This window comes from Linepithema humile, chromosome 6, assembly GCF_040581485.1.
Source record: "Linepithema humile isolate Giens D197 chromosome 6, Lhum_UNIL_v1.0, whole genome shotgun sequence".
In the NCBI taxonomy this organism is placed as follows: Eukaryota; Metazoa; Arthropoda; class Insecta; order Hymenoptera; family Formicidae; genus Linepithema; species Linepithema humile.
Window position 1 is genome coordinate 12,040,145 of NC_090133.1, and position 13,088 is coordinate 12,053,232.

At 28.6% G+C, this 13,088-nt stretch overlaps 1 protein-coding gene across 1 annotated transcript in view; it reads left to right on the top strand.

Annotated features, from left to right (window-relative positions):
* LOC105668082 (uncharacterized) overlaps positions 1–11,320 on the top strand; it is a 28,525-nt gene extending 17,205 nt beyond the window's left edge. Inside the window, exon 5 of the mRNA XM_067358361.1 lies at positions 11,301–11,320. Coding sequence (XP_067214462.1) covers positions 11,301–11,305 — 5 coding nt within the window. The 3' untranslated portion in view covers positions 11,306–11,320. The remainder of the gene's footprint in view (positions 1–11,300) is intronic.
* The last annotated feature ends 1,768 nt before the right edge of the window (positions 11,321–13,088 follow it).

The following is a 13,088-nucleotide window of genomic DNA, read 5'->3' on the forward strand; positions in this document are numbered from 1 at the left end:
AAATCAGAAGTATGCTTGACTCTTGTTGATAAGTGTTGTGGAATTAATGAAAAATTAGATGTGTTATGTGGGATATCTAGACACACAGCATCATCTGAAAATTATTTTGTAGAGTCTACATATCGTAATGCAATTTTGGAAGAATCTTTAGTAATGAACATGGAAGGGCAAATTGTAAATGTGTTACCTTTGATAACAGCACTAGCAAAAAAATCGTGGTCGTGCAGTACCTCATGTAAAATTGACAATCCAGTTTTGATTGAACGATATGAAAAATTTCTTGAAACTGTTAGTACATGTACTGTAAAGAATGTTCCTAGATTGATAGAAAGTATTCGTACATGTACAGTAAAAACATCAAATACGAAACTTGGTCATGCACAGAGTTGCTATATTAATTTCACTATTTGTGGAGCGATGTTTCTACCAATTCTATTGTTATCGCCCCATTTTCCGAAAGTGAGAAATATAAGGCGTTTGATTTATCAACTTATAAATTTGTATCAAAAAATGTTGAATTTAGATGAAGCATTAAATTGTGCTGATTTGGAAGCATTAAATAAAACTGTTATTGCTGCACAAGAGAAAGCAGATATATACAAACATCAACAAACCGATGCAATTATAAGTGATGATGATATCTTTTTTAAGTATAAGAATGCGTTTAAAGCCTTGAAAAAACGTCTAATGGATACACCGCGTTATGCTTGTGTATCATGCGAAAAGCTTTGTTATAAAAAAAATGTTTCTGAAATCATTAAAGCAAAAATAGATAATCCAGTTTGGAAAGATTTAATGGTACATGTGAAGAAACAACAAATTAATGCACAATATATATGTATTTATTGTAAACAAAAATTTTGTCAAGGTTTAATGCCTGCGTATTGCATTTTGAATAATCTTTTTACAAATAATGTGCCTGAAGTAATATCATCTCTTAATACATTTGAAAAGATTCTTATACAGAGAGCTAAAGCATTTCAAACTGTTGTTAAAATGACAACTGTTATGAACAAAAAATTACCTGAAAGGCAAATGATACAAAAAGTTAAAGGTAGAACATTTCATTTACCACTTCCTATACAAGAGACATTAAACAAATTATGTTCTAATACCGATGCGATAAATATTAATCATGAATTATATATCTTAGTCAGAGGTATTCCCACAAAATCAAAAATTATATGGGAAGAGATGGTAAATGTTAAAAAAGTATTTGATGCATTAATATGGTTAAAGAATAATAATCCTTTGTATTTTGAAATAATATTACCAAATAGTCATAATGAATTATCTTTGGAAAAATTAAATAATCTGGAATTCCAGATGCAAGAAGATGAAAATGTTGCAAAAGATGTATTGGATGAGGAGCATGTGTCATTAAGTAATAATTTAGAAACCGAAATACAGGGAACAAAAAATCTTGAAGATGCTGCATTCAATCAGCATGAGGCAATACTAACTCAGGTTATTAATGATGAAAATGATGGTTATTATGAGCAATATACTATATATCCATTATATGAAAAGAGAACAAATAAAACTGCAACAGCTTTATATCAAATGTTAAAAGTCTATGATTTACCTTTGGATAATCGTGAGAAATCTTTGGATTTATTATGTTTTCCAGATTTATATTCTTTTGGTATTAATGGACAGCACGAAACTAGGCAGGTCAAGCTTCATGATCATAAATTTGTTAAATGTCGTTTGATGTCTAAACATCCACAGTATAGATTAAATCAACAATACCTATTCTTTTTGTTAAATAATACGAATATCCGTCAATTAAATCGTGGAATTTTTCATAAGATGAATGTAACTAATCTACAAGTTCGTTATACGACTGCGGAATATTTAGAAGCAATGTCCAAAGAATTGTTAGAATCCGATTTAACCACAATATTTTCGACACTAAGGAATACGGAACAATTTTGGAGTAAACCGCGAAATAATTTAAATTGTATGACACAACATTACGGACCTGCAACAAGGTTTCTAACATTAAGTCCCGCTGAATGGTTATGGGAAGAGTTAGGTGAATATATTCGTGAAGTAAATGGATGGTGCGATTCTTCGGCATGCACCAGTGTACTTGTTGCTAGAGATCCTGTGTCAACATCGAGATTTCTCGATAATACGTTTCGTGCGATGCTTGACTTTATTTGTTCCAAAGACCATCCGATCGGAGAAGTCACTCATTATTTTTGGCGACGAGAATACCAAGGTAGAGGCATACAACATTTTCATTTATTAATTTGGATAAAAAATGCTCCAATTTTTGGTGAATCTTCTATTGAAGAAGTTTCCAAATTTATTTTACAATATATAAGCTGTAAAATGCCAGATAAAAATATTTCACCATTATTGTATAGACGTGTTAATACGCATCAACGACACAAACATAATGATTACTGTCTCCGTTCTAAAAAAGTTGGACGTAAAGTTGTTCGGAGATGTCGTTTTGGATTTCCTCGTCCTGTCACTGAGACGTTAAGTATAAGAGATGTCACAACTGCCATAGCAGGTAGAAAGCAATTAAAACATAGAAGCAGGCTTTATGATCTTCCGCGAACTGAAGATGAAAGTAATATAAATGATTATAATCCTGTTCTTCTTACTGCATGGGAAGGAAATATGGATATACAATTTATTGGCGAAAAGTCGTCACTGCTTACCTGGTACATTACTAAATATATGAATAAAGCGGGAAAATGTGAGTTGTCTGATACTATTATTAATACGAATAAATCATTGATGAGCTATCTTTGGAGTATTGCCTTGCGATTCACGAGTAATAGAGAATGTGGAGCTCTTGAAGCTGCTGATACATTACTGGGTATTGCTTTATATGGAACTGATCCAAATACAACTATTAGATGGTTAGATGTTAATCGAATAAGATGTAGAAAATTGAAAACTCGTAAAGAGATTGAAGTACTTGATGATCAATCGACAGATATATTTTGTGAATCTTTGATAGATAACCACTATCCACAGAGACCAAAAGAATTAGAATGTATGTCTCTTTATGAGTTTGCAAAATGGTATGATATTACAAAAATCAAACCACAAAATAAGTTTGTTGAATTCTATAAATTTAAAAATGGATATCTTAGATGACGACAGCGTGGATATCTTATTAATCATTATAGATATAATGTTAATACACAACCGGAAAAGTATTTCTTTGCGTTATTACTTCTGTTCGAACCGTGGAGAGAATTAGAAGAGCTTAGAAATGGATGTGATACTTATGCAGAATCATTTCACAAGGTAAAACTACATTTAACAGAAGCATTACAATATCACGAAAAACTAGAAGAATTGCAAAAAGCATTTGAAAATGCTAAAGAGTTAGTGCAGCAACATTTAGATGAAGTACAAAAACATGAGTCGCAAGATGATCCTGACAATCCAATAGGTGTTCAAAATATAGAAGCTGGTGAAGCGATGCAAGATTTTAAGGATCTCGGTGATAAAAATATTAAAGATATTGATGTATCAGAAATGATTGCGAAATTAAATATAGATCAAAAAAGAGTATTCGATAGAGTTATTACTATTATAGAGTCAGATAAATCAATATTGCGATTATATGTTAGTGGAGAAGGTGGTACTGGAAAAAGTTATTTAATTAAAACTGTTAAGTGCTGGATAAAACAAAATCTCAAAAAAGATACTGCTGTAGCAGCACCTACTGACATAGCAGCGTTTAATATAGACGGTTTGACAGTTCATAGATTGCTTCAATTACCTGTTGAACATGGTAATACTCCTAAATATAAACGATTGTCTGATCATGTGTTAAAACTTTTACGAGCGGAACTTAAAGATGTTATTCTTTTTATAATCGATGAAGTATCAATGATATCTAATTTGACTTTAATGTACATACATCTTCGATTGTCTGAAATATTTGATTCAAGTGATTGTGATGATGGCTGGTTTGGTAAAAGGCATATTCTTTTGTTTGGAGATTTGCTTCAATTGCCTCCTGTACATGAAGATTCTGTCTTTAAAGATTTGTCAAATAAAAAAGTTAACAAATATATCGGTTGCCTACAGACTGTAAATTTGTGGACTACATTATTTGATTACGATGAGTTGACAATTAATATGCGCCAGCAAGAAGATGAGTCTTATCGTGAATTATTGTCAAGAATTCGTATTGGTTTATTAACAAAGTCTGATTATGAAATTTTGGAAAATAGGAAAATATCTTTTACAGAAGATTCCTTCGAATCTAGATTAAATGAATTATGTGATTTTATTAACAATTTGCCATCAGATACCGTTTGTTTATTGCCCACTTGTCACATGTGTGACGTTTTGAATGCTGCAATGTTAAGTCGTATTGCTTCGAAAGAAATATTATTAATTGCTGAAGATACAATCGAATGTATTCCATATATAAAAAAGAAAATATTAAAAGTGTTGGAAAATAATGATGATGATAATTCTAAAACAGCTGGGCTTTCGAAACAAATTGTTATAAAAATTGGGGCAAAAGTTATGATAAGGCGTAATATTGATGCTAGTTTGGGTCTTGTTAATGGTACAATTGCTAAAGTCATTTCAGTTGTACAAGATATTTCTAACGGTTATATAGAAAAAATTAAGCTTCTTTTGCCATCAGGTTTAGAATATTTAATTGAAAGAGTAAATGTCAAATTTGCGGTGATGGAGAAAGCATATGTTATTCGAAAACAATTTCCATTGTGTCTAAGTTACGAAATTACTGTTCATAAAAGCCAAGGCCTGAGTTTGCAGAATGCTATTATGGACATAGGTAATTCTGTATTTAGTCACGGCCAAGTTTATGTTGCATTGTCACGAGTAACATCTTCAGATGGATTCCATTTGATCAATTTTGACCCTTCATCTATAGAAGCTAGTGAAGAAGCTATTGTTGAATATAATCGATTAAAACGAATACACAAATCCAAAACAGATATAATTTCTGTTTCAAAAGAAAAGTATCGTAAAATAAAAGATATTTTATGGGTACAACCCAAAATAATTAGTTCTGTTCAAGAATCACATAAAAAAGTTCGAAAAAATATTACTTGGGTCACACATGGTTTTCAAAATATAGATAAGAGTTCGTGTTATGCAAATGCAGTATTGCAATGCTTTTTACATTTAAATGTTATTAGAAAACTAACATTTGAGTATGATAAATTAAGTATTTTAGGTATTTTAATAAATCAATATGAAAACAAACTGCCTAACTTGAATACATATGTAATACGACAAAGTTTAGGAGAATTTTTCTCCAAAAATGTTAAACAAGATGCATGTGAATTTCTTATAGCTCTTTGCACGAAATACGATTATATAAAAAATTTAGTTGAGCATCAAGTCACTTCCATTAAACGATGTAAAAATTGTCATAATACGACGACTATTGTTAATAAAAATATCCTTCTTTCAATTCCTGTTAATAAACGGAAGAAAAAAAGTTTTGATCTTAATGAATTATTAAATGTAACATTTTCTCATTGGTGTCAATTACACAACGAATCATGTGAAAATTGTACAGGAAATGACATATTATGTAAAAGTGAATTAATATTAACCGGAGATATAATTGTCATGCATTTAATAGCAATTCAAGACGGTATATCAACAAAAACAGATAAGTTTACTTTGCGTGCTGTCTCAACAACTAATATAAATATTGCTGGACAATTCTACAAAGTTATGAGTGCTATATTCCATCATGGATCATGTATCGAAAATGGTCATTACACAAGTATATGTAGAGAAGAAATGTCTAATACTTGGATTGAAGCTGACGATGCGCAAATTAGAAAAAAACAATGGCCTAGAGGCGCTAAAGATATATGTATCATTTTCTTACAGAAAATTGATAAGTAATTGGTGGTATTATTTGATCATATCTTTTGATAATAAATGGTAAAAAGAATTGTCATATATAATCAAATATTTTATTAAAATATGTTCACTGATGACGAAAATCTTTATGGATAATCAAATATATGTAAAAAAAAAGAAAATAAAGAAAGTTAAACCAATGACGCTTAAGTTAGACAAATACAATGGCCTAGAAACGATTTGTTTGATATTTATATAATTATATATAACTTTATATTATTACAACATTAATCAAAGAGGACCGTTTTATATGACGGGGGTGGTGGTGGGACTCTTTAGCAAAATCTAATTAATTATTTCACAATTGTTAATTCACTCTGAAATATCAATATAAAGTTTATATATTTAGTAATATTTTTACTGAAAAAAAGAAATGATATCCATCAATCAACAAATTACCTTTTTAAAAAAAGGTAAAAAAAAGGCGCCAAGTACACGCAAACCTTCCAAAAAAAAGTTGTTGTATACACGCAAACCTTCCAAAAAAAGTTGTTGTATATATAAACACGCAAACCTTACAAAAAAGTTGTATATTTTATATCAACAAATTACCTTTTTAAAAAAAGGTAAAGAAAAGGCGCCAAGTACACGCAAATCTTCCAAAAAAAGTTGTATACACGCAAACCTCCCAAAAAAAGTTGTTGTATATATAAACACGCAAACCTTACAAAAAAGTTGTGTATTTTACCTAACAAAAAAGTTGTTGTATATTTGAAAATCAACAAATTACCTTTTTAAAAAAAGGTAAAGAAAAGGCGCCAAGTGCACGCAAATCTTCCAAAAAAAAGTTGTTGTATACACGCAAACCTTCCAAAAAAAGTTATTGTATACCAAAAAAAAGTTGTTGTATACACGCAAACCTCCCAAAAAAAGTTGTTGTATATATATACACGCAAACCTTACAAAAAAGTTGTGTATTTTACCTTACAAAAAAGTTGTTGTATATTTTAAAAACCTCCCAAAAAAAGTTGTATATATTAAAAATCAACAAATTACCTTTTTAAAAAAAGGTAAAGAAAAGGCGCCAAGTGCACGCAAATCTTCCAAAAAAAAGTTGTATACACGTAAACCTTCCAAAAAAAGTTATTGTATATATAAATGTTGTATACACGTAAACCTTCCAAAAAAAGTTGTATATATAAACCTTTCAAAAAAAAGCTGTCGTATATATTAACCTTCCAAAAAAATTAATCTTCCAAAAATAAATGTCGTATATATATTAACAAACCTTCCAAAAAAAAGTTGTTTATATAAACACGCAAATCTTCCAAAAAAAGTTGTATATATAAACCTTTCAAAAAAAGCTGTCGTATATATTATATATTAACCTTCCAAAAAATTTATCTTCCACAAAAAAATGTATATATATTAACAAATAACAAACCTTTCAAAAAAAGTTGTATATATAACCAAATAAAAATTTGCTATATATTCTGCCTATAAAAAAGGTGATATCAGAAAATGACGCCAAGTTTAAATAAAAAACCTTTCAAAAAAAGTTGTATGTATATATTTAAAAAAAAGTTGTATATACCAAATAAAAATTCGCTATATATTCTGCCTATAAAAAGGGTGATATCAGATCAAAAAATGACGCCAAGTTTAAATAAAAAACCTTTCAAAAAAACTTGTATGTATATATTTTAAAAAAAGTTGTATATACCAAATAAAAATTCGCTATATATTCTGCCTATAAAAGAGGTGATATCAGAAAATGACGCCAAGTTTAAATAAAAAATCTTTCAAAAAAACTTGTATGTATATATTTTAAAAAAAGTTGTATATACCAAATAAAAATTCGCTATATATTCTGCCTATAAAAGAGGTGATATCAGAAAATGACGCCAAGTTTAAATAAAAAACCTTTAAAAAAAACTTGTATGTATATATATTACGAAAAAGGATTATATTTATTGCGCTTATTGCGCTTACAGCTTTTTATCCAATAAGCATCGATAAGATTGTATTTAGTTATTTTTGCATCTTTATCTAGTTATTTATTTAAAAATTATATTCATATCTACAATTAGTTAATTTTTTTTCAAGTATACATTTTAAAATAATTGCATCTGTATCTAGTTACTTTTGCTTCTATATCTAGTTATTTAAATTTAAAAATGATATTTGTGTTTATATCTATCTAGTTAATTTTTCTTAAGTATACTTTTTAAAATAATTGCATCTGTATCTAATTATTTTTTTTTATATCTGCATCTAGTTAAATAAAATAATTTTTTAAATAAAAGTATTTAATTCAAAAATAAAAAAATTTTTAAATTTAATCAAAATAAAAAAATATTACAAAATTTCGCAAAAAACTTGGCGCTGCTGTACTGAACTACATGTTAAATACATCTTAAAATATTATAAAGAATGAAAATGAGCAATAATTTTACAATTTACATGATTAAGTGTTATAATGACTCAAACTGACCAGAGCGGCAAACGGCGACGCGATAGCCAATTAAACTCTTGTTCTTACGGTAAAATTGTAAGTTGATTGGCTATAGCATCGCCACTTGCCGCTTCGTCGCTCTAGTCTGTGGGCTTGTTCGTTTTAGCTACACTGGGGCTGCTCTGGGTCTGCTCTACACAGGACAATACAGGACAGATAAATAGTTTGTCCTGTATTATCTTGTTTAGAGTAGACCCAGAGCTGCCCCAGTGCAGCTAAAACGAACAAACCCTGTTTGAGCCGAAATTTGTTTGCATCGCTTGCTCTAACATGCTCTTACTCGCTCTAATACTCCAAACTAAACTATAGTATTACGTCACATATACTATAGATTAAAGTATGTTGGAATGATTAGGAACATGTTAAAGTATTGCGATGCGAATCTTATGTAAGTTAATAGTTCAGTACAGCAGCGCCAAGTTTTTTGCGAAATTTTGTAATATTTTTTTATTTTGATTAAATTTGAAAAATTTTTTTATTTTTGAATTAAATACTTTTATTTAAAAAATTATTTTATTTAACTAGATACAGATATAAAAAAAATAATTAGATACAGATGCAATTATTTTAAAAAGTATACTTAAGAAAAATTAACTAGATAGATATAAACACAAATATCATTTTTAAATTTAAATAACTAGATATAGAAGCAAAAGTAACTAGATACAGATGCAATTATTTTAAAATGTATACTTGAAAAAAAATTAACTAATTGTAGATATGAATATAATTTTTAAATAAATAACTAGATAAAGATGCAAAAATAACTAAATACAATCTTATTGATGCTTATTGGTTAAAAAGCTGTAAGCGCAATAAGCGCAATAAATATAATCCTTTTTCGTAATATATATACATACAAGTTTTTTTTAAAGGTTTTTTATTTAAACTTGGCGTCATTTTCTGATCTGATATCACCTTTTTTATAGGCAGAATATATAGCGAATTTTTATTTGGTATATACAACTTTTTTTCAAATATATACATACAACTTTTTTTGAAAGGTTTTTTATTTAAACTTGGCGTCATTTTCTGATATCACGTCTTTTATAGGCAGAATATATAGCAAATTTTTATTTGGTTATATATACAACAACTTTTTTTGAAAGGTTTGTTATTTGTTAATATATATACATTTTTTTGTGGAAGATAAATTTTTTGGAAGGTTAATATATAATATATACGACAGCTTTTTTTGAAAGGTTTATATATACAACTTTTTTTGGAAGATTTGCGTGTTTATATAAACAACTTTTTTTTGGAAGGTTTGTTAATATATATACGACATTTATTTTTGGAAGATTAATTTTTTTGGAAGGTTAATATATACGACAGCTTTTTTTTGAAAGGTTTATATATACAACAACTTTTTTTGGAAGGTTTACGTGTATACAACATTTATATATACAATAACTTTTTTTGGAAGGTTTACGTGTATACAACTTTTTTTTGGAAGATTTGCGTGCACTTGGCGCCTTTTCTTTACCTTTTTTTAAAAAGGTAATTTGTTGATTTTTAATATATACAACTTTTTTTGGGAGGTTTTTAAAATATACAACAACTTTTTTGTAAGGTAAAATACACAACAACTTTTTTGTAAGGTTTGCGTGTATATATATACAACAACTTTTTTTGGGAGGTTTGCGTGTATACAACAACTTTTTTTTGGTATACAATAACTTTTTTTGGAAAGTTTGCGTGTATACAACAACTTTTTTTTGGAAGATTTGCGTGCACTTGGCGCCTTTTCTTTACCTTTTTTTAAAAAGGTAATTTGTTGATTTTCAAATATACAACAACTTTTTTGTTAGGTAAAATACACAACTTTTTTGTAAGGTTTGCGTGTTTATATATACAACTTTTTTGGGGAGGTTTGCGTGTATACAACTTTTTTTGGAAGATTTGCGTGTACTTGGCGCCTTTTCTTTACCTTTTTTTAAAAAGGTAATTTATTGATATAAAATATACAACTTTTTTTGTAAGGTTTGCGTGTTTATATATACAACAACTTTTTTTGGAAGGTTTGCGTGTATACAACAACTTTTTTTTGGAAGGTTTGCGTGTACTTGGCGCCTTTTTTTTACCTTTTTTTAAAAAAGTAATTTGTTGATTGATGGATATCATTTCTTTTTTTCAGTAAAAATATTACTAAATATATAAACTTTATATTGATATTTCAGAGTGAAATAACAATTGTGAAATAATTAATTAGATTTTGCTAAAGAGTCCCACCACTACCCCCGTCATATAAAACGGTCCTCTTTGATTAATGCTGTAATAATATAAAGTTATATATAATTATGTAAATATCAAACAAATCGTTTCTAGGCCATTGTATTTGTCTAATTTACGTGTCATTGGCTTAACTTTCTTTATTTTCTTTTTTTTTACATATATTTGATTATCCATAAAGATTTTCGTCATCAGTGAACATATTTTAATAAAATATTTGATTATATATGACAATTCTTTTTACCATTTATTATTTATATATACAACTTTTTTTGGGAGGTTTGCGTGTATACAACTTTTTTTGGAAGATTTGCGTGTACTTGGCGCCTTTTCTTTACCTTTTTTTAAAAAGGTAATTTGTTGATATAAAATACACAACTTTTTTGTAAGGTTTGCGTGTTTATATATACAACAACTTTTTTTGGAAGGTTTGCGTGTATACAACAACTTTTTTTTGGAAGGTTTGCGTGTACTTGGCGCCTTTTTTTTACCTTTTTTTAAAAAGGTAATTTGTTGATTGATTACACTTTACATCAGAGTGTATAGAACGTTTCGGTTATGAACAATTTCGATTAAAACCAAATTCTATTCCATCTATTTTTCCACGTGCCCAAAAACAAACGTAATACAATTAATATAATTACAATTACAGTGAACATTTATAACATCTATTATTTAGTAAATCTGTTAGTATAATTATTGTAAATTACAGAATAGAAATATTACCAGCAACGCCAGAAATTCCATTGCTAAGTACAGATGTGATCAATGATGATCAATGCCTAATTGAATCGTAATATATCGAAGTTAGAGAAATAACGACAGAAATGTCTCCAAGTGGTCAAGATCTTGATCCAAAAAGAATGAACAAATCTAAAAATAACTTAACACCAACAAGGTAAACACATCTTTATTATTTTATTATTTTATTATTTTATATTATAACGTTACAATGCATTTACGTTTATTTTATTTTTATAATAACGTTATAACATTATTTCTTTCTTTATAATAAAATTATTAAGTCTGTGATAATAATGATATTGTTTTTATATTTAACCTTAACTTATTCTCAGATATTTTACATTTGAATTTCCCGCTTTTTGGGCAAAAGGCGGAGTTAATATCGTTAAGGCGTAATCATACTATAGATTGCGAGTTCGGTTACGGTTATGGTTACTGTTAAGCATTGAAAATCAACCAATCAGTGAGAAGCAGTTTGCCGGTTAGGTTACAGGCAGTGATGCGATATTTCCCACAGCGGTTCCGGCTCCGCTGCCTCACACAACCTTACAGAAGCGCTACGTCACGTATCCGTGTGAGCTCGGCCGTTCAACCAATGGAAGAGAGCGAACGTCTCCCTTCCACCGAGCCGACACAACAGACGATAAATGTATGTTACTTGCATGTTAAAAGCAAGCGTTTCTGATTCAAAAAAGAAATTCTGAGGCGAGTGGCTGGAATATTAGAGATCACCTGTTCGAGACCTGCTTCGTGCAACTTTTTTTTCTTTTTTCCACATTTGTTTCTAACATAGTAAATTATTAGATAATATTTTTTTGCCCAAAAAAATAATATTTTCTATTTATTATTAATATTCGTATATATTAAACTAACAATTTTAGAAATAATACAGATCTGCTATTGTTAATAGAAAAATGAAGTTATTTTACAATGTTGCAACAAAGTGCTAATTTAACATATGTGAATATTTTTAATAAAGATAAAATAATTTCTTTTAGCCAAAAACATTATCTAATAATTTACTTAAAATAAATATCGAAAAAGGAAAAAAAGTTACAAAATCACAGTTTTCAAACACGAGATTTTTAATATTCTTGCCATTCGCCTTACTCGTTTAGCCATGCTTGTTATTTTACATTTATCAACATGAAAGATTACACGCCTGCAAAGCTTTTAATTATTTATTTTAAACTACTGCATATTAGCAAGATTACAGCAGTAACTACATATACATGTACTGTGGAGATTAGTGGAGGAACACAGTAGCATATTAAAAATGCAGTCAAATAGATATAGATTGGTAATTTTATTAGTACTATTAATAAGTAGTGGTCTTCCGCACCACCTTTGAGGTTCCACTTATGGCGCGTTCGATTTTTTTTTAAGTGGATCGTCACCTGGAGCCCTATTGTACCACTTTTTTTACACCTGTTATTTACAGTGTTAAAATAATTTACAGTAGTTGACACTCTATTTTTGTATCTATATACTTACTGTACTTTGTATACTCACTGTACTTGTACTTTTGCGCGTTGCGCGTATATTGGCGAGTTGGGAAAATTACTTACTTTATAATTTTTTATAAATACAAAATATATTTTGTATTTATTATGCCTGCAATGCTATCAAGAGTAATGAGAAATACAAGATGTCCCATTTTAAACAATCCACTCAAATATCTCAGAAACACCGAGTTAAATAAAAAAATTTTTTAAATAAAAATTGTAGGATTTGGAGAGGGAAAAAATATAGGGAT